At 37.7% G+C, this 21,993-nt stretch overlaps 1 protein-coding gene across 10 annotated transcripts in view; it reads left to right on the forward strand.

Annotated features, from left to right (window-relative positions):
- Positions 1-21,993, forward strand: part of UAP1 (UDP-N-acetylglucosamine pyrophosphorylase 1) — a 38,247-nt gene that overhangs the window by 2,392 nt on the left and 13,862 nt on the right. For all 10 annotated transcript variants that reach the window (XM_027099224.1, XM_027099225.1, XM_027099226.1 and 7 more), the window contains 4 exons: positions 5,605-5,941; positions 13,679-13,883; positions 15,987-16,162; positions 17,559-17,731. In XM_027099224.1, coding sequence (XP_026955025.1) covers positions 5,662-5,941; positions 13,679-13,883; positions 15,987-16,162; positions 17,559-17,731 — 834 coding nt within the window. In that variant the 5' untranslated portion in view covers positions 5,605-5,661. Of the gene's footprint in view, positions 1-5,604; positions 5,942-13,678; positions 13,884-15,986; positions 16,163-17,558; positions 17,732-21,993 lie in introns of those variants that run through there.

The raw sequence follows: 21,993 nt of genomic DNA on the forward strand, positions 1-21,993 counted from the left end.
ATTATAATGCAGTGATGATTCTTCCCAGTGTGTCTCAAATTTATCCCTTTCACTCTTATTTCCTCTGCAACAAATCTGGTTGCTCTTTGGTTTTTCACACCTGCAATTGTCTTTTAACTTGTTTTCCTGCTTCTAGTTGTCCCTCCTTACAGTCTGTTTTGTGCCATGCTCTTTTCTCTCATCTCTCTAAAGCATGGTAGAACGGCCCTGTTTAGTAATCTGTGTTGGCTTCCTGTTACCTACTCTGTTTGGTCTAAATTCCTTTGCTTAGTTTTCAAGGCTCTTCATGGGTTAGCCCTAACCTACATCATTTCCCATCATTCTACATAAAACTTGAACTTTCTTACTGCTCTCCATCCTACACATGTTTACTTACCATGGCCACCAGGCTCTGCTTGTTTCCTAATCTTGTCTATATAATCTGTTCAACTGTTGAGGCACAGCTAGATCATATTTCCTTTGTGAACTCTTTCTGGACAATGCCTGTCTTCTCTTGCATTTATCTGTATTAGCTGAGTAGATTAAATATTTCCTCTTTCTCCTATTTTTTATTACTATTAACATTTGGCTGGATTATCATGGAATGCTCTTAAAAAGCATTACCATATCACTTGATTGTTATGTGTGTATTGCTTGTCCTTTAGGGCTCAATTCTTTTTTTTTTAAATTTAAATTATTTTTTATACAGCAGGTTCTTATTATCTGTTTTATACGTATTAGTGTATACATGTCAATCCCAATCTCCCAGTTCATCCCACTGCCACCCACCACATTCCCCCCTTGGTGTCCATACGTTTGCTCTCTACATCTGTGTCACTATTTCTGCCATGCAAACTGGTTCATCTGTACCATTTTTTTGGATTCCACATATACACGTTAATATACGATATTTATTTTTCTCTTTCTGACTTACTTCACTCTGTATGACAGTCTCTAGATCCATCCACGTCTCTAGAAATGACTCAGTTTCGTTCCTTTTTATGGCTGAGTAATACTCCATTGTATATATGTACTAAATCTTCTTTATCCATTTGTCTGTCGATGGGCATTTAGGTTGCTTCCATGACCTGGCTGTTGTAAATAGTGCTGCAATGAACATTGGGGTGCATGTGTCTTTTTGAATTATTGTTTTCTCTGGGTATATGCCCAGTAGTGGGATTGCTGGGTCATATGGTAATTCTATTTTTAGTTTTTTAAGGAACCTCCATAGTGGCTGTATCAATTTACATTCCCACTAACAGTGTATGAGGGTTCCCTTTTCTCCACACCCTCTCCAGCATTTGTTGTTTGTAGATTTTCTGATGATGCCCATTCTAACTGGTGTGAGGTGATACCTCATTGTAGTTTTGATTTACATTTCTCTAATAATTAGTGATGTTGAGCACCTTTTAATGTGCTTCTTGGCCATCTGTACGTCTTCTTTGGAGAACAGTCTGTTTAGGTCTCCTGCCCATTTTTTGGTTGAGTTTTTTTTTTAATATTGAGCTGCTTGAGCTATTTACATATTTTGGAGATTAATCCTCTGTCTGTTGATTCGTTTGCAAATATTTTCTCCCATTCTGAGGGCTGTCTTTTCGTCTTGTTTATAGTTACATTTGCTTTGCAAAAGCTTTTAAGTTTCATTAGGTCCCATTTGTTTATTTTTCTTTTTATTTCCATTACTCTAGGAGGTGGATCAAAAAAGATCTTGCTGTGATTTATGTCAAAGAGTGTTCTTCCTATGTTTTCCTCTAAGAGTTTTATAGTGTCCGGTCTCTAATCCATTTTGAGTTTATTTTTGTGTATGGTGTTAGGGAGTGTTCTGATTTCATTCTTTTACATGTAGCTGTCCATTTTTCCCAGCACCACTTATTGAAGAGACTGTCTTTTCTCCATTGTATATCCTTGCCTCCTTTATCATAGATTAGTTGACCATAAGTGCGTGGGTTTATCTCTGGGCTTTTTATCCTGTTTCAATGATCTATATTTCTGTTTTTGTGCCAGTACCATATTGTCTTGATTACTGTAGCTTTGTAGTATAGTCTTAAGTCAGGGAGCCTGATTCCTCCAACTCCATTTTTTTTCCTTCAAGACTGCTTTGGCTATTCGGGATCTTTTGTGTCTCCATACAAATTTTAAGATTTTTTTGTTCTAGTTCTGTAAAAAAAGCCACTGGTAATTTGATAGGGATTGCACTGAATCTACAGATTGCTTTGGGTAGTATGGTCATTATCATGATATTGATTCTTCCAATCCAAGAACATGGTATATCTCTCCATCCGTTTGTGTCATCTTTGATTTCTTTCATCAGTGTATTATAGTTTTCTGAGTACAGGTCTTTTACCTCCTTAGGTAGGTTTATTCCTAGGTATTTTATTCTTTTCGTTGCAATGGTGAAATTAAGGATTGTTTCCTTAATTTCTCTTTCTGATCTTTTGTTGTTAGTGTATAGGAATGCAAGAGATTTCTGTGCATTAATTTTGTATCCTGCAACTTTACCAAATTCATTGATTAGCTCTAGTAATTTTCTGGTGGCATCTTTAGGATTCTCTACCTATAGTATCATGTCATCTGCAAACAGTGACAGTTTTACTTCTTCATTTACAATTTGTATTCCTTTTACTTCTTTTTCTTCTCTGATTGCTGCGACTAGGACTTCCAAAAGTATGTTGAATAATAGTGGCAAGAGTAGACATCCTTGTCTTGTTCCTGATCTTAGAGGAAACGCTTTCAGTTTTTCACCATTGAGAATGATATTTGCTGTGTGTTTGTTGTATATGGCCTTTATGATGTTGAGGTAGTTTCCCACTATGCCCACTTTCTGAAGAGTTTTTATCATAAATGGGTGTAGAATTTTGTCAAAAGCTTTTTCTGCATCTATTGAGATCATCATATGGTTTTTATTCTTCAATTTGTTGTTTTCAATAATGTTTCTTTGTCTTTAATTTTTGTCAGTTTGATTACTGTGTGTCTTAGCGTGTTTCTCCTTGGGTTTATCCTGCCTGGGACTCTTTGTGCTTCCTGGACCTGCATGGCTATTTCCTTTCCCGTGTTAAGGAAGTTTTCTACTATATTCTCTTCAAATATTTTCTCAGGTCCTTTCTCTCTCTCTTCTCCTTCTGGGACCCTATAATGCAAATGTTGTTGTGTTTAATGTTGTCCCAGAGGTCTCTTAGGCTGTCTTCATTTCTTTTCATTCTTTTTTCTTTATTCTGTTCCGCAGCAGTGAATTCCACCATTCTGTCTTCCACGTCACTTATCCGTTCTTCTGCCTCAGTTATTCTGCTGTTGATTCCTTCTAGTGTATTTTTCATTTCAGTTATTGTAGTGTTCATCTCTGTTTATTTGTTCTTTAATTCTATTAGGAGTTTGTTAAACATTTCTTGCATCTTCTCGATCTTTGCCTCCATTCTTTTTCTGAGGTCCTGTATCATCTTCACTATCATTATTCTGGATTCTTTTTCTGGAAGTTTGCTATCTGCACTTTTTTAGTTGTTCCTTCATCTGGTACAATGTCCTCTGCCTTTTCACTTTGTCTGTCTCTCTGTGAATGTGATTTTCCTTCCACAGGCTGCAGAATTGTAGTCATTCTTGCTTCTGCTGTCTGCCCTGTGGTGGATGAGGCTATCTAAGAGGCTTGTGCAAGCTTCCTGATGGGAGGGACTGGTGGTGGGTAGAGCTGGGTGTTGCTCTGGTAGGCAGAGCTCAGTACAACTTTAATCTGCTTGTCTGCTGATGGGTGGGGCTGGGTTCCCTCCCTGTTGGTTGTTTGGCCTGAGAAGACCCAGCACTGGAGCCTACCAGTAGAGCTCTTTGGTGGGGCTGATGGCCAACTCTTGGAGGGCTCACGCCAAGGAGCACTTCCCAGAACTTCTGCCACCAGTGTCCTTGTCCCCGTGGTGAGTCACAGCCACCCACCCCCCCACCTCTGCAGTAGACCCTCCAACACTAGCAGGTAGGTCCAGTTCAGTCTCCCGTAGGCTCACCGCTCACTCCCCTGGGTCCCGACGCGCACACTACTTCATGTGTGCCCTCCAAGAGTGGAGTCTCCACTTCCTCCAATCCTGTCAAAGTCCCGCAATCAAATCCCACCAGCCTTCAAAGTCTGATTCTCTAGGAATTCCTCCTCCTCTTGCCCACCCGCAGTTTGGGAAGCCTGATGTGGGGCTCAGAACTTTCACTTCATTGGGTGGACCTCTGTGGTATAAGTGTTCTCCAGTTTGTGCGTCACCCACCCAGCGACTATGGGATTTGATTTTATTGTGATTGCGCCCCTCCTACCATCTCATTGTGGTTTCTCCCCGTCCTTAGATGTGAGGCATCTTTTTTGGTGAGTTCCAGTGTCCTCCTGTCGATCATTGTTCAGCAGTTGTGATTCTGGTGCTCTCGCAAGAGGGAGTGAGCGCACATTCCTTCTTTTCCACCATCTTGGACCAATCTCCTAGGGCTCAATTCATAGTAAAGACAGTGGATATATTTTATTGCTTCTTTGTGGAAGTTGCTCTTTAAATAAAATGGTTTTTTGTTTGTTTGTTTGTTTGTTTTTTGCGGTATGCGGGCCTCTCACTGCTGTGGCCTCTCCCGCCGCAGAGCACAGGCTCCGGATGTGCAGGCCCAGCGGCTATGGCTCACGGGCCCAGCCACTCTGCGGCATGCGGGATCCTCCCGGACCGGGGCACGAACCCGTGTGCCTTGCATCGGCAGGCGGACTCTCAACCACTGTGCCACCAGGGAAGCCCTAAAATGTATTTTTTATAATTATAGGTTTCCTGTCTTCTTGATATTGTTGTATTCTGAATTCTGTGTTTCTGTCCTTAGAGATAAAAGAAGGGTTGAAATATTAAACAGTCAAGTGTTCTTTCAGTAGTAGCTTAGTGGTCAGAGGAGTAGTATAGAGGCAACTAGAGCCCTGGGATCAGACTGTCTGCATTCACACCCTAGCTCCACCAGTCAGCCGGGTTGCTTTGCCTCTCTGTGCCTCATTCTCCTCAACTGTAAAGCGATGATAATAATAGTATTTATGTCATAGAGTTGTTGAAAATTACATGAGACTGTGTAGGTAAAGTACTTGGTGCAGTGCCTGGTATATAAGAATAATTAGCATTGTCTTACAAGTTTGATCTCTTATGAGTATGATCATGATGGAAAGGCAGAATTTCCTTAACATCAAGGGTTGAAAAGTTTTTTTTTTATTTTATTAAAAAATTTTTTTGGCCATGCTGTGGGGCTTGCAGGATCTTACTTCCCCGACCAGGGATTGAACCCGGGCCCTGGCAGTGAAAGCGCTGAGTCCTAACCACTGGACCACAGGGAACTCCCAAGATTTTTTTTTTTTTTTTTTTGTGGTACGCGGGCCTCTCACTGTTGTGGCCTTTCCCGTTGCGGAGCACAGACTCCGGACGCGCAGGCTCAGCGGCCATGGCTCACGGGCCCAGCCGCTCCGTGGCATGTGGGATCTTCCCGGACTGGGGCACGAACCCATGTCCCCTGCATCAGCAGGCGGACTCTCAACCACTGCGCCACCAGGGAAGCCCCCTTTTTTTTTAATGTACTTATTTTTAGCAGGAAAAATCTCAGGTTTTAAGGTTGGACTTTGACCTGCTATTCATTTCTTTTCTCTTTCAGGTTTACAGGTGCAGAAATTACACCCCAGTTATCACAAAACTTGGCTACCAGAGCATTATGAATGTTAATGACCTCAAACTCAGGTTGTCCAAAGCTGGGCAAGAACATCTATTGCAGTTCTGGAATGAGCTGGAAGAAGCCCAACAGGTAGAACTTTTCACAGAGCTCCAGGCCATGAACTTTGAGGAGCTGAACTTCTTTTTCCAAAAGGCCATTGAAGGATTTAACCATTCTTCCCAGCCAGAGAAAGTGGACTCACGGATGGAAGCTGTCCCTCGAGAGGTGTTGGGCAGTGCTACCAGGGATCACGATCAGCTGCAGGCCTGGGAAAGTGAAGGTACTGAGCCTGGGAAGATTTGCTCTAAGGCTTATTATGAGATGTACTAAAACCATTAAAGTAACAGTATTTTCACTTCCTTAAGACCTTAAGCCAGGTGACTGATCTGAGAGTGACAGATTGTGTGGCCAAGAGGCCGCAGTGGCTCCTGTTGCCCGTCTCTCCATTCTCTTTTCATTTCTGGTGCCTGCTTCAAGGCTCTTCTCATTCAAGTCATAATTTGCCTCTAAGTCTCTTTCCTTTCTCAGTGTCCGTACTTCTATTAGATTTCCCTTCCTGAAGCACAAGCTGAATGATTCAGTTTATGCTAGCTTACTCCAAAACCCTTCCCTAACACGGCCCTATCCAATCTTGTCTCTTATGTTTCTCTCCACTGCTACTGCCCCACACCTTTCAGCTGGACCCTGTAATTCACCTTTCTCTGAACATTCTAGTATGCCTTTCCTGCCTTTGCTCATGCTCGTCCTTAGCTGGGTCTGGCCTTTACCCCTTCTCCATGTAGCTGGATCACCTTGTGACGCCACCCGTCTCCTGGAGCTGTGCAGTGAGGTTGCTGTGCCACTTGGGAAACTTACGCTCATTCTCCAAGGTTCACCACATATACTCTTTCATCTGTCACCTTTCTGTCAGTGTCCCAGGTTGAAATTATTTGTCCATGCTCGTCTTTCATTTTTTCTTATAATAAGGGTTGTTTATGTCTATCTTCATCATTACATTGTAAACTTTTAAAGAGCAGCCCATGTCCTAGGTGTCTATGTATGTCACATAGCATATTTAGAGCAGTGTTTTGCAGTTATATGTTGGTCGATAAATGTTTGTTGAATTTCCCCAATGCTTTTTCCTCTAAAGCATATCATAAAATCTGTCCCCATAACTAGTACTAATGAGTGCTTTTGACAGTGGCAAAATAGCTAAAATTTAGCTTTTTTTGGTAGGGTTAAGAACTGTGGTTTTTATAATCTACTACTCCTCCATAAGTAAAAGTGACTAAATATTGCAGGCCCTTGAGTGTTTGTACATGCTGTTGTCAAATCTGGACCTCATTTCCTCAGTTGTCGAATGAACAGATTGGACTAATACTTTTTCCTTTTTAAAAAAACATTACTCTATCGCAAAAATAATATCAAAGTAACAGAACTACGGTAGAGAAATTGCCCATAACCTCATCAAATCTATGTTTTTATTTGTCCACATTGCCACCTAGTACTTGATTATATACATATTTACTTTTATAGATATGGTTTATAGTCTAAATTTGCACCACACTATGGGTATTTTTATTGTCTTTCGCTTTTTGGCACTCCCTGCAACCCCCCAAAATAGAAACATAACTGCCATTATGAACCTTCTTCTCTGCCATTATCTTCATGTCTTTCTCTGGGCTTACAGATCTACTGTTTTTCAAACTGTTCCAAAGACCTCTAGGGTTTCAACTGCTGGTGAAACTGTGGAGAGGGGGGAACAGATACTAAACAGGTAGGTCTCCAGCCCCTTCATCTCCCCACTCCAGGAGCAGTTCTTTGACCTGTTTTTATGTATTTGATACATAAACAAATAAACCTCTTTACATGAAGTTTTACTTAAAAGGGGTTGAAGATTGAAAACATTGAAAATAATTGGATGATCTTCAAGGAGGGCCCTTTCATATTTAAAATGCTTGGTAGTGGCTAACCTCGCTTCTTACTTAGAACAGGGCTCTGCCACTAAGATGTGAGAGAGTGGCTTCCAGATGGATCCTTCTGAATGGAGGACAGTAGTGACCCCCACTAACTTTGGATTCATTAATCTTTCCCTCCCTCCCTGGGTTTCACCAAAAGCCACACAGGACCTCTTCTTACCCTCTGGTATTCCAGCTGCCTATATTTCTCCTTGTGATTTTATGGAGATAAAGTCTTAGAATTAACTCTTATGGAAAGCCAAGCATTGGCCTTGTATAATGGGGACCATGAGCAACAGTCAAGACTATAGTTTGAGTCTATAGTTTGAGTCTCTTCTTTATGGCCTTTTTGTTGGAATCTGTGGAACTAAAAGTCCACATTTATGACTTCTCATTTAGATTAAAATCCAGAACTGTTACAAGCAAGTCTAGTATAAGAAGGTGCAAAGCAAGCTTCCTTTTGGCTTGCTGTCAAGGGAAGAATATTTATTTGTGGCTTAAGAAGTAGGGGTGGAGAGGGAGACTTTTTAACTGGCGTTAACAACATTTTCATTAGGTAGAAACTGCCATATGTGTGCAAATTCATAACAAAAGGAAGTTTCTGCAGTAAGTTATCAAAGGAAAGAGATTGCCATTGCAAAGATTCCAATGCTTTATTTCAGATAGTAGGAAATTCCTGATAATTGTATCAAAGACAACCTCCCCCACCAGCCCCCACTGCGCCTGCCCCCATCCCACTGCCCCAGGATAGGGGAAATAAAAGCATTGTACAATAATTTCAGTGTCTGGTGGCTATTGACCTTAGACATTTTAACACCTAGGGTGGAAAATTATTGGTGAAGGATAAATACGTAAGCTACCACTGTGCTTTTTATTGAAGAGAGATCTTGTTTTGATTTAATTCTTGAAGTGTTCTGGCCAGTTGTAGAAAATGGAATGTAGAGTGGTAACTGAAAAACCTCTATCTTACAAAACTGAGGTCTTGGAAGAAGTAGTTCAGAAGCTTCAATGAGAATATCATTTTAGAAAAGATATTCACACTGGGAAAATATATTTGCTTAAAAAAAAATCCTGTTCTTCATTAAAAGAAATGCATGCTTAAACTGAACACAAAACAATCTTGTAATTCTGTTTTATAATAAGAAATTAATATTCAGTGTTAGCCTTTTTTTTTTTACCTGTGAGACATTTAAAAAATTAATCTATATAGCATTGTAGAAAAGTAAATGGATTGTTTAGAAAAAATGTATTCATGACATTATCCTCCTCTACATTTCCTGAAATCTAGTGCAGTGATATTTCTAACAGATTTGTTTTATTTTAAAAGTAACACATACTTATTTTGGAGAAGTTGGAAAATACTAAGAATTACAAAGGAAAAAAGATAAATCTCTGCTGTCCCACAATCTAGAGATAAATACTCGCTAGTAGTATTTTATAGTATTTTCTTATATACACACACATACATTAGGATTATAGTTTATGTATAGTCTTGTAGCCTGCTCCAGAAATTGTTATTATGAAAAATTTCAGGCATATTTGGAAGCAGATATTTGGAGACAAAAAATAGTATAATGAACTTCTATATGTGCATTACCTTAATTAAATAATTATGAAAATTTTGTTAATTTTGCTTTATCCCTCTTTCATTTTTCTCTGCTGTAGTATTTTAAGGCAACTTGCAAACATTATGTTTACCCTCATAAAATTCAGTATACATCTCTTAAGTATAAGGACATTTTCTTCCTAATTACGATGCCATTATTATACCTAATGAAATTCACAATAATCCCCCAGTATCTAAAACCAGTTCAAATAGAGATTTCCCTTATTAGTCTACTTTTTGTGCTTAATATTTTGGGGAAGTAGTTAATCCATAAAAGAATTGTTTCACCTGTAAAATGTGATTAAAAATTAAAGACTTAAAATATCTCCTCTCTTGTGTATAGTCTTTCTTCATTTCCACCAGTTAAATAGCCTGTTTACCCCACCCCTTGTCCAGGAGTGCTGAAAGTTTAGATAGAAAGCTGTGGCAATGCTCTACATCAGAAGCACCTGTGCCAACCTCCTTGTTTCAGGCACATGCCCAAATCAAAGAGTATATATGAGAGGAGCTAGTCCAAGCAGGAAGTTATCCAGGAAGCAGTTGACCTGTGAGAGGCCACTGTAAACTCTTCTCTCTGTTTGTTGTAAATGTTATCAGGAAAAGTGCTCGGACTCTGTTGGGCTAACATGCATGACTCTCCAAGGAGAGAGGTATACCCCTGCCCTGGAAATGGCTCATTCTGGCTTGATTTTTTTTTTTTTTTAAACTTCTGATTTAATGTGTGTTAGGTCCTGATTTCTGTGGGAAGGTAATTAACTCTAGTGGCCTGTAATGAAAAGATGATATAGTAATGTACTTTTCAGGTTTTTTTTCCATATATTTGCAGAAGTTTTGGGATAGAAGTTCATAATTTCCTAATTGTCACATGGGTTAAATACATTTATAATCAGTTAACATTTTTCAAATAGGTGCAGTGCTGCCTGTATAAAATTTATGTTATGACCCATACAGTTTGAAATCATGTATATTGCCATGTAACTAAAAGGCTTACTGAATTTTATTGGCCTGCTTAATTTCAAGGAGTATTTTATCTGTCATTATAAGACAGGTACTAATTTATGTGTTACACACTTTTGATAAACATTGCAGTTTTATCGTAGTAACACAGATGAAATGGATGAATACTTCAGCCCCATATGATTTGGTATTGTTAACAACAGCTGTAGCTACATTTATTTAGTTCTTGAATTGAAGCTGGCTTTGATACTCTAGGGACTGCTTTCTTTCCTCTTGTTTTTCTCTGTCCATAAGTGAGATGCATACAGCAGGAAGAAGTTAATGCAGAGACACCTTTTTATCACAAATATTTATGGATTGTGTTATAATTGGTTATAATAATTGTGACTAGATGGAGATGAGATGTAAATGTAGATCTGCTTGGAAATGTACCCCTGGCAAGCATGGTCTCAATGCTACTTTTAAGACATAGTGATTAGATGGGTTATCAGGTCCACAGATGGAAAGAAGAATTGGAGAAAGTATGGCTGTCGGGGGCTTAGGAAACAAACACATGCCATTTATTTCAATGAAGAAAGAGACCACTATCAGCTGTTGGTTAGCACAGCTTTAGAATGGAAACATTTGGAAATTTGGAATGAAGCAGTAGTTTAGGGAACTGATCCAAGGAAGAGAAAAGGTTATATACAGTGATATTTTGATAACCAGTAAGAATTTGTGGAAAGCGCCGGTTGGTGTTGCTTGGCCATCTGGCAAGCAGGAGCTCAGATGTGGAGCTGACTCTGGGAGTATGGCTCTTACCTTTTACAGGTAAGGGAGCTGAGAGAAGAAACTTACTTTTGGACCCCGAAGGTAAAAAAGTAAGAAGGCAGGAAGGATGATTAGAGCCATATTAACAGTACAACTTAAAACACATGTGCTCTATAAAGAAAATAAATAGTACCAAAAAAACAAAGACCTTTGTGTCCAGAATATTTATCTGGGACTTTTTGGGAACATGTTTAGAAATATTTTTGATTCCAGCACCTTTGGTGGTATGTGAGGGTCCAGACAGACTGAAGTTATTTATCTGCCATTCTAAAATGGTGCAAAACCTGACCTGAACAGACATGAGACTATTAATAAACTTTTTTTTATCCCACTTAATGTGATTATAAGGTACTGTCTCAGATCTGCTGGGGTAAAATACAACATATTGTCGGTGTACTATATTCCTTTTCTAAATTTTGAAGAGTTCTGCATTCTGAAATAAAATTCTGAAATAAATCTGGTTTAGGTAAGGGATTGTGGACCTGTATTTTAAAATAATGCTTTTTGGGTCAGTGACAGCAGAGTTAAATTTATTTCCTAGAAACCATAGTTTCTTTCATAACTCAAGGAATAACCAAATGTAAAATGGTTTTCAAAACTGCTTTATATGGTTCCCTGTTCCCTTCAGATTGCTTCATCTCAGGCAGTCTTCGTTACATGGTGGTTGTGGGGAGTGTTTAAGCACAACACGGAGCTGGAATGCTGTTAGAAATTCAGTGTTTGGCAAGTTTTGGAGAATGTGGGCTCTTCCCGGCTCAGCAGCTTTTCCATGTAGGGTGATGGGTAAGATAGATAAGAAAAGGCAGCACAACCTCTCATGAATTCAGTGGAAAAGAGTAGGAAGGGCAAGAAGGAAATAGGAAGGACAGTTTACACCCCTAAAAATTATGGTGCTATGTAATTTATCTGTTAAATGTTTGGGTATGATAAGAGACTGCTGTAGGCAGTGCAGTGCTGGTGAATAGGCCCTGGGGTCAAGTTCTAATCCTGATTCACACTTTTTAGTTGTGTGACCTTGGGCAAGATCATTAACTCATCTGAGCCTATTATCTCTAAAATGGGGAAAATTATACCTGCCTTTTAGATTTTTAGTTACTATTTTGGAGTCTAACATTACCCCTGGTATTTTATTTTCAAACTCTGATAAGGTACGATGAAATGCCATGGAGAAAAGGACAAGGACAATCTAGTTATAGGCAAGGAAGAAAGAGAGAAAATTAATTCTCAGATAGCTAAGCTGGCAGCTTTACATCAAAGGTGAGAATTATGGAAATATCTAATGTGCTTTTACAGTTTTTGATTGAAAAAATTGCTAGAAAGTTCTTGCATAACATCCTTGGCTGTACTTAGTTACTGGCAAAGACAGACTGTAGAATCAGGACAGTTCTGATTTTATAATGGATTTATTAAGAATATTTCTTTAAGTTCACAATGTACTAGTATATTAGCTTTAGGAAAGCCCAATATATCAAAAACACATAAAGCCTAAAGCTGGTAAATTAGACAAACCTGCATTCCCTAAAGATGTAAAAAATAATAATAATTGATACTGGCCACCACTGCCCCCTCTGGCTTGGCCTACAATTGTGGATAGTGGCCTGCCTTGTTCATAGAATTTCTGAGAATTTTAATGAAAGTATGAAATTCAGAAAATAGAACAAAAGCCATCAGCCATTGCTTTATCACATCTGACCTTTTACAGCTTTTCTAGCTTCCCAGAGATCCAGTTTCTATGTTGCCTCTTCCCACAAGCTACTCTACCTTCTGGTGCTGAAGCTGTCTACCTTAGAGTTATGAGGTAGCTCTTAGAAATGGTACATGGCAAGATTTTATTTTATTTTATTTTTTAATCCAAACTGAGAGCCTCTGTCTCTTAATAACATTTATAGTTTCACTTACAGTTTCAAAAAAACTCCGTGTCACATCCTTCTGAGCTGCAATAGATGACCCATTTAAAAAAAAAGAAGGCATTTTAATAAATTTTACTGAAGTATAATTACATACAATAAAATGCACTAGTTTTATGAGTTTTTAGCAAATTTACACACCCATGTAACTACCACCCCAGTCAGATATACAACATTTCCATCATTCCACAAAGTCTCCTGATGCCCTTTTGCAGGCAAATCCCCTGAGCTCATTCACTTGAGTTGGGTTTCAAACCCAGCTGTCCTGACTTCAGAGCCCAGCTTCTCAACCGCTGGACTACACTGCTTTCCCAACTCAGGGTTTCTTTTCTTTACATTTACTGGATGGTAGCTTGTCTAGTATACTTACATGCTCATTGATTGATTAATTGTTATTGATTGATTGATCAGCTGGAGGTAATTTAATAGCATCATCATTCATCCTGAAGCCTAGGGATCTGCTTTTATCCTATCTTTTTCTTAACTTGCCACATCTGATAAGTTGTCAAGTGCTTGTACAACATTTATAACATCTCTTGGTCTTTGCCTTCCAACCTTATCAGAATAAAAATTATTAGTTCATTAAAGTATATTATTCATTGTTTGGTGTTTGGTTGGGTTATATAAATTTAATTTTTTAATAATAAAAATGTTTTTATTAACAAGATAGTCATCCATGATTACTTGTGAATTCCTTGTCTTTACGCCTTATGCAGATAGGGTGACTCTTTGCAGCTACCTTTGTATATGTAATCCTAAAGTGTTGAATTATAGAGTGATACACGTATTTTCTTTTTTAGGACTTTTCCAGATTTCTCAGAACAAAGTAGCAGTTCTTCTTCTAGCTGGTGGGCAGGGGACAAGACTTGGTGTTGCATATCCCAAGGGGATGTATGATGTTGGTTTGCCATCCCATAAGACACTTTTTCAGATTCAAGCAGAGCGTATCCTGAAGCTTCAACAGTTAGCTGAAAAATATCATGGCAACAAATGCATCATTCCGTGGTAAGATATTTCTCATTATGGGACAGTGTCTGAACATGTATTGGTTTATAATATTCAAAATGCCTATGTACTTTATTCGTAGGCAGATGTATTTCCTGTTACTACAGATTTTCTTGGGAGCTATAATTTACTATATATGTTAAAATATGTGTTACAGCTAGATTGATAATCACTGTAGCCTTAACGAGCAATATATACTCACCTCCAACTTTTAATCCCTACCTGAGTACCTTTGGGTACTCAGAGGGTTCTCTCGGTCTAGAAACTTCATGTTGATTGGTAGTTTGTCTATGTATAGAATTTCTGATTGAAAATCAGTTTCCCTCTGAAATTTGAAAACATTGCTCTATTGTTTCAGCATTGCTTTGGAGGGGTCCATTGCCATTCTGATCCCCAATCTTTTTTTTTTCCCCCTTTTGCTCTGAAAGAATTTGGGTTCTCTTTTTATCTTCAGTAACTGAAATTTCATGACGACGTGGTATGGATCTATTTTCAGTCACTGCTGTGGGCACTCAGTGGGTTCTCTCACTCTAGAAACTCATATCCTTAAGTATTGGGTTATTTAGTCCTCCTGAAACCTCACCCTTCTCCCATACACACCAGCTGAAAGCCCCATTGATTTCTCTGCTGTGGGCCAAACTGGGATTCTCAGTCTCTGATAGTATGCCAGGTCCTCAGGGCCTATCTCGGCCAGTGTTCATCTTCTAAACACCAAGAGATTACAGGAAATTCTGCTCTGTTTTTTAAAAGGTTTTGATTTAGCTCTTGAATCTGTTTCTCAGAGCAGCTTTGGAAGTTAGCATGTTTTGAGGGGGAAACCAGCTGTGCGTTTGAAATCCCTCAAGTCCCTAATCTTCTTATTTTAGCCCTAAATCTTCTTATTTTAGCCCCAGGTGACCAACAGAAACTCTGCTGGTTTCTCTGTCCTTCTGCCTGGTCCAAGCTCAGATTCTCTACCACTAGCCTTTACCCCAGATCAGCAAATACCCCCAGGAAAAGGCAGCTGCGTATCTTTAGCTCTCCTTTGAAAGATTCTCACTCTCTTGAATTTTAGTTCTAATCCATGTTGCTTTTGTAGCTCTCTGATGCCTTTAAAAATAGGCTTTTTGTAATTTCCTCAGCTTTTCTAGCTATTAAGGATGGTATTGGCCAGCTGTGAACTATTTTCTTCATTTTGATTCCCTTGGGGATTTTTGAAGGACGTCTGTGTTCTAAATGGCCAAAATTCTACTTACAGCCCTGGCCTCCCACTATCATGTTGGATTTTCTTCTTTTTCTTTCTCCTCACAGCTCAGAATTTATTTTTCTTATGTGGAACAGTTTAGTCACTTCTTTTGTCATCTAAATCATGATGCCCAAAGTTTTTGTGCCCAGGGTTCATAATACTCATAATACCCAGGATAATTTGTTAATCAGACAGATATTGACTGTGCTGGGAAATTATATAATGTTCTTCATTTAACAGATATTAATTGAGTACCTACTTCTGGGTGCTGGGAACTGAGACAGACAGAACCAAAACAGACAAAAATCCCTACTTATATATGGTTTACATTTTAGTAAGGGGAAAAGCTATTGTAGTCACTAATTATGGTTTTAGATAGAATTTTTTTCTCTTTTGCTACAGTGGCATGGGTTGGATTTTTGTGACAACAGAGAGTATAATTACACTTTTATGATTTTAAATAAAGGGTGAGCAGAGCCCAGATTCCATTTCAATTTTTTTGTAAAAAGAACCATAAGAGATAATTAGAATGTATTACATTTATCCTTTTCTCCCTATTACTAGAATAGGAGATTTCAACCTATGATACACCTTTCAGAGTTCTAAAATGTTTACTTGAGCCAGTTGTAGGCTTTCTGTTGCAGGAGATATGTTTTAATATTTTTACAGATTTATTTTATACATAAGGATTGATGAAGTTACTGGAAGAAATTCCCCTTGGGTAGCAGCTAATGCTGCCTTATCCAGGAAGAGGATGAAGGAAGTGAAAACAAACAGTGCTCTCAAAAATTTTCTTTAGCTTAGGAAATAGACAAGACTTTACTTTGCCCTGATTCACATAGTGCTATGGCTTAGAAGATTTACTTCTCTCTTGCAAGGTATATAATGACCAGTGGCAGAACCATGGAATCTACAAAGGAATTCTTCACAAAGCACAAGTACTTTGGTTTAAAAAAAGAGAATGTAATCTTTTTTCAGCAGGGAATGCTGCCTGCTATGAGTTTTGATGGGAAAATTATTTTGGAAGAGAAGAACAAGGTTTCTATGGCTCCAGGTTTGTAACCATTCTTATTTAATGGTGACTAGAAGTGGTAGTAACACAACTCATTAAATTGTTTTTTTGAAGTACGGTTGATTTACGATATGTAGCTTTTTATGTTTTGATATATATTTTTTTAATACGGTGATTTGTATGTTAAAAATTAATATTTTAATTATTTTTAAATTTGGCAATGATTAAAAAAAATGGAAATGCCCATGGGTGAAATGGATATGCTTTTATACTTCTGTGGATGTCTGCTCTTGAGAGCAATTTGAGCAGCAGAGTATTTATTCTCTTTCCCCAGTATTTTATATACAGTATTGTTCATGGCTACATTGTTCATTGTAGTGAAAAATTGGAAACCATCTGCTGCTTAAAAAATAAGAGGCTAGATTATAGTTTACCTGTAGCATTAATTCTTAAACAGTATTGAAATAATTGTGTGGAGATATTAATTGACAAAGCGAAATAGTTTCAGTAGGTTAAGTAAGAGAATGGGAAATACAGAGCTACATGCACAGTTGTAGTTTGCTAATGGCATCCCTAGGATTGGGCAGTGTGTTGCCTGTGTAGCCACATATAGTGACCATAAGTATGATCCCACTATAATATAAAGTAAATGTGTCACCAGATTCTCATCTCTGTGAGGCTCTTCTTGAAGGAAAGGCTGAAAGGAAATAAAAACAGTATTTACAGTGGTGCGTTGCAGGTGTAGGCTTTTATTTCATCTCAACTCTTTTCTCCCCCCCACTCAATTCCTTTTAATTAATGGAAGAGTTTACTATTTTTAGCTTTGTTTTGTGAAGTTGTCTAATTTTTTGTCATTTAAGCTGTAGCTGAGGTTGTTGATGGAAGAAGTACATTAAAGCAGCACTAAAAATAGATGGGGAAAGAAGAGGCTTTTGCATATATTTAGTTTAAATCACCATAGACCTTCATATTAATCTGGTTTCTTAACAAATCATTTGGTATCAATACTCATGTATTTTTATTTTTGAGATGGATGAAATTGTCAGTGTTGGGGCTATAAATACAGAGCTAACTTGAATCATACAAATAAAACTTGAAATGTTATAAAAAAAAATTGCCTGTTAAAGAATTTTATGTTTCACAATATATTATAGGCCAAATTGTTAAAAGGGCTGAGTTAAAAAGAAAAGTATGTTCTTTGGAGTTGCCTAGCCCCACATTAATAATGTTATTATACTTACGCTAAATTACCTTCAAAATCACGTAGTATAACTTTTTGACACCTGAATCCTTCCTTACGGACATTCAATTTTCTTGGCCCTGTAATGTAAAACTGGTTTTCAGAGCTCTTCATCCCAGTTGAGAAACATTAAACAATCTTTGGGTTACCGTCATACTGAGTCTTGGTGTGCTACTAACAGGCTGTTGTGTTTCCCAGATGGGAATGGTGGTCTTTATCGGGCTCTTGCAGCCCAGAACATTGTGGAGGATATGGAGCAAAGAGGCATTTGGAGCATTCATGTCTATTGTGTTGACAACATATTAGTAAAAGTGGCAGACCCACGGTTCATTGGATTTTGCATTCAGAAAGGAGCAGACTGTGGAGCAAAGGTAATGCCTTTCTCAACTATAATGAGGCTTTAAGTGGTCTTTCTCTTGTCAGTATATACATTCCAGGAGTCAAACTAGATTTATCAGGGTGATTTGGATATTTTAGAACCATTCATCTTCTAAAGTAACTAAACTGTCCCGCACCCACTTTTTTTCTTAAATTGGCAACATTTGATTCTAGACGTAACGATGTATGCTTAGTCCATCACAAGTAAGAGTTTAAAATATACGAGGATGATTTGTAAGTACCTGGGAAAGTGAATGGTCACCACTAGGCCTGGGATGGGCTTATTAATATCAAGTTGTTGGATTCGTTAATATCAAGTTGTATTTGATCAGATTAACCCAGTTTCTTCCTATGACAAAGTTACTGGAGTAGTAGGTAAAGGAAATATGGTAGAAATAGCAGATGTAGACTTCAGTAAGGCATTTGACAGGGTAACTCATGATAGTCTTGTGAATGAGATGGAAATATGCAGATAGGGGATAAGGACAATTAACGAGATTAAATAACTGCATGAATGACCACAAACATACTGATATTGAGACAGAGGGAGGTTTGTAATGCCATATAATACAGCTGTCCTTGGCATAGTTCTTTTTAGCATTTTTTTTTTGGTTGCATAGATGATAATATAAGAGACTTGCCTTTATGACATGAAAGACCTTAATAACACTTGGGAAGATTTGAAAATATTAATGTAAATATTACTTTCCTGGAAATCTGTCTGTAAAGGTATCATTTCTCACAGAATTAAAGTATAACACAATCCTGATCAAAGTCCTAGTGAGACTATCTTGGGGACATTTGACAAAATGATTGTAAAGTTTAGAATAAATAAATAAAGTTTAGATTGTAAAGATGACCAGGAAAATGTTGAAAAAAATGATGATAAGGAAGGAAGAGGGTTGAAGACAATCTATCCGATATTAAAATGGGTTGTAAATAAAATAACTAGGAGTGTAGTACTGAAACCAGAATAGAATGACAGGTTAATGGAACAGATCAGTCAGAAACAAACTCACGTAAAGATGGCATTTCAACTCATTGGGGGGAAATGAATGGGATAACTGGATAAAAATAAAGTAAGATGTCACCCTCAGAGCTCATACCAAAATCAATTTCAAAGGCATTAAGTAAAAAAACCATAAAGATGATAGAAGAAAGTTTAGAATAATTTTATTTATTTTTATTTTTTTATTTGAGTTTAGTTGATTTACAGTGTTGTGTTAGAATAATTTTATAATCAACATGAAGGGAAGACCTATTTCCCAGAAGCAAAAACCGTATAGGCTTCTGACAAAAACAAATTAAACTACATATAAATTTTAAATATATGAATTTAAAAAGAAGAGCTGCCATAAGAGACATATCATATCCTTGGTTGGAAATTTTCTATTATAAAGATGTAATTTCTCTCCAAATTAATCTACAAATCTAATGCAAAGTCACAGAAGCTGAAGTCTTAAATTTACTAGTACAAGTTTTGAGAGAATAAGCTGGTAGACCTAAGAAGATGACTCCTGACTCTGAAAGTAAAGGGTTGGTTTAGTTCATTGATTGAAGACCTCTATCCATTTCAGTACTCTATGAGTATCTGTGCTGTATTGTAAATAGCTACTAAACTGTAATAGAAATAGTGCATTGGATTTTAATTACGTAGCTACTAAGCTTTAAAAAACAAAACAAAACTGTATTTCTGACTTTGTTCCACTTGGTGTCACTCTTCTTTCTAAAATGGAAACTTAAAATTTTACTGCTCTGAGCTTCAGAATCAATTTAAATTCTAAATGATTAGAGAACGTTGAACCTGGGAGGGACCTCAGAGATCATCTATCTGGTCAACCCCTTTGATCTCAGAAATGGACACTCTGAGTTCCAGTACTAAATAAGTTCCATGCTCAAGGTCCTTCATCACATTAGCGGAGGCAGGATTAGAACTGTTTCCCAACTCTTAGTTTTAGTATTATATCACATTTATAAAGCCAAATTCTTTAGATTAATTATATTTTTGCTGGCAGCTCAAAAAACGTTGAATTGGTGTGCCAACTTTTATGAGTATATTAATCACACAGGGATGTAAATATAACCATTCTCTCTTCTCCATTTCCCCTGGGTCCTCTAGGACAAATCCTGTCTCAGTCTTCCTGCTTAGTTCTGTGTCTGGCATATAATGTAATAGTCACTCAATGAATGCATAAATACATATTCAGATGGAACCGAAATATTACAAGACTGGTATATGTTAAAAACTTTTAGAAATAGTAGAAACCATTTATGTAATCTGTCCTCCCACGCTTTTAATTAAAAAAAATCAAGATGTTAAAGTATATTTTTAAAAACACCTAAATTAGGGAGTGATTCATAGTGTGTAGTAGAATTCTATGTAGGGAATTCTTTTTTAATTCTTTAATAGGCCCCTGTCTTGGTGAATTAAGTATTTTTCATGGAGTGAGAGTCTTGAGAAAAGACTTAGTGGAGCGGTTTACAAAAGTTCATAGCTGAGAGAGTAGGAATGATTGTTAATTAAAGATAATTTTAGGGCTTCCCTGGTGGCACAGAGGTTAAGAATCCACCTGCTGGTGCAGGGGACATGGGTTTGATCCCTGGTCTGGGAAGATCCCACATGCCGCGGAGCAACTAAGCCTGTGTGCCACAACTACTGAGCCTGCGCTCTAGAGCCTGCAAGCCACAAATACTGAGGCCCGCGTGCCACAACTACTGAAGCTTGCATGCCTAGGGCCTGTGCTCTGCAGCAAGAGAAGCCACCGCAATGAGAAGCCCACATACCGCAACAAAGAGTAGCCCCCGCTCACCACAACTAGAGAAAGCCCACGTGCAGCAATGAAGACCCAGTGTAGCCAAAAATAAATAAATAAATACATAAATTAAATTTAAAAAAGAAAGAAAAAATTCCTTTAAAAAATGTTTAAAAAAGAAAAGATAATTTTGTAAGGCAGTTGCAGTAACTTTGAGGTTGAAGTGTTACTTTGAACTCAGCTTTTCAGGATTTAACTTGTAGGAAATCAAGAGACCTCTTAATTTTATGCTGTAAATCTTTTCTGTAGAATATAAACTGACTTCCAACTTCATGTACTTTACAAATGCTTTCTTTTGTAATCTGGACTTTTATAGTATTTGGAGGTTCATAGTTGTTATAAAAGTAAACCTTTTACTGGCAGATTAACACTTGGGAAGTAAAGTGTAAATATGCTTATTTTTATTTTCCATGGCTGGTTAGGAGTAGGGTTGTATAGAAGTGATTGGAAAACAAACCTTGTGTGTGTGTGTGTGTGTGTGTGTGTGTGTGTGTGTGTTTTAATGGGAATGGGAGGAATCTATTCCAGATTCCCTGTCTACTGAGATACCTACTGTAGAGAATGTGAAGTGATAGACTAGAATTGCAAATAGGTCCATGATTGGTTTAAATAATTTTGCTGTATGTTTCCCTCCAGTTTAATCCACTTCTGTGGTAGAAGGTTTCTTTTCATTGAATACTGTACTCCTTTCAGGGCAGCAAACAGTGAAACTACACAGCAGGCCTACGTATCCAGTAGCCCAGCCTCACTGAGCTACACTCAGTGCCTATATCTCTAATTGCTGTGTAAACTAAGTGCTCAATAGTGGCTTTAGTTGTCTGGAAGGGACTGCTACTGGCCGTATTTATTTTAAGAGATCAGTTGCTGAAGAAAATCTTTAATTTTATTGATATAATTTCATGTATGGTTTGGATAGACTTTTCAAAGTGGGGACAGATTTTTCAAAATACTCTGGAATATGCTGAATTGTTAATCGAACAGGGCAAAAATAATATCTTCATATATTTTAATTGTTTGATTCTTCTGCTGGATATTCATCTCATCTGAGGCTTGAGTTTTCTATTAGTGCATTGCATACAGTTGTTTCATAATTTTATTCTAAACACTTAATTTAGGTCAGTGATATATGCTTAGGGTAGTGGGGTATCAGAATCACCTGTGAGGTTTTTTAAAATTGCATACTCATGTTTTCCCTCTGATTTTGACCAAATACTTTTCTCTCAGCTCCCTGATCAGCCTAGAGTCTTTGCTAGATTATCAAATCACTGGTTGTCAGACTTTTTAAAAAAGCATAGAACCTCTTACTTCAAACAAAACCTAGCCTGCAAAACATAAATATGAGTGGGCTTTTCTGATTGAAGTTGGAGTGGAACCCTGTGACCTGCCTGCTCTAACCCTCCTACCTCCTAGCCAAGTTCCTGAAACATAAGGAATTTGCTGTT

This window comes from Aethalodelphis obliquidens, unplaced genomic scaffold (genome assembly GCF_003676395.1).
Source record: "Aethalodelphis obliquidens isolate GAN/ISIS:26980383/991018 unplaced genomic scaffold, ASM367639v1 scaffold130, whole genome shotgun sequence".
Classification (NCBI taxonomy): Eukaryota; Metazoa; Chordata; class Mammalia; order Artiodactyla; family Delphinidae; genus Aethalodelphis; species Aethalodelphis obliquidens.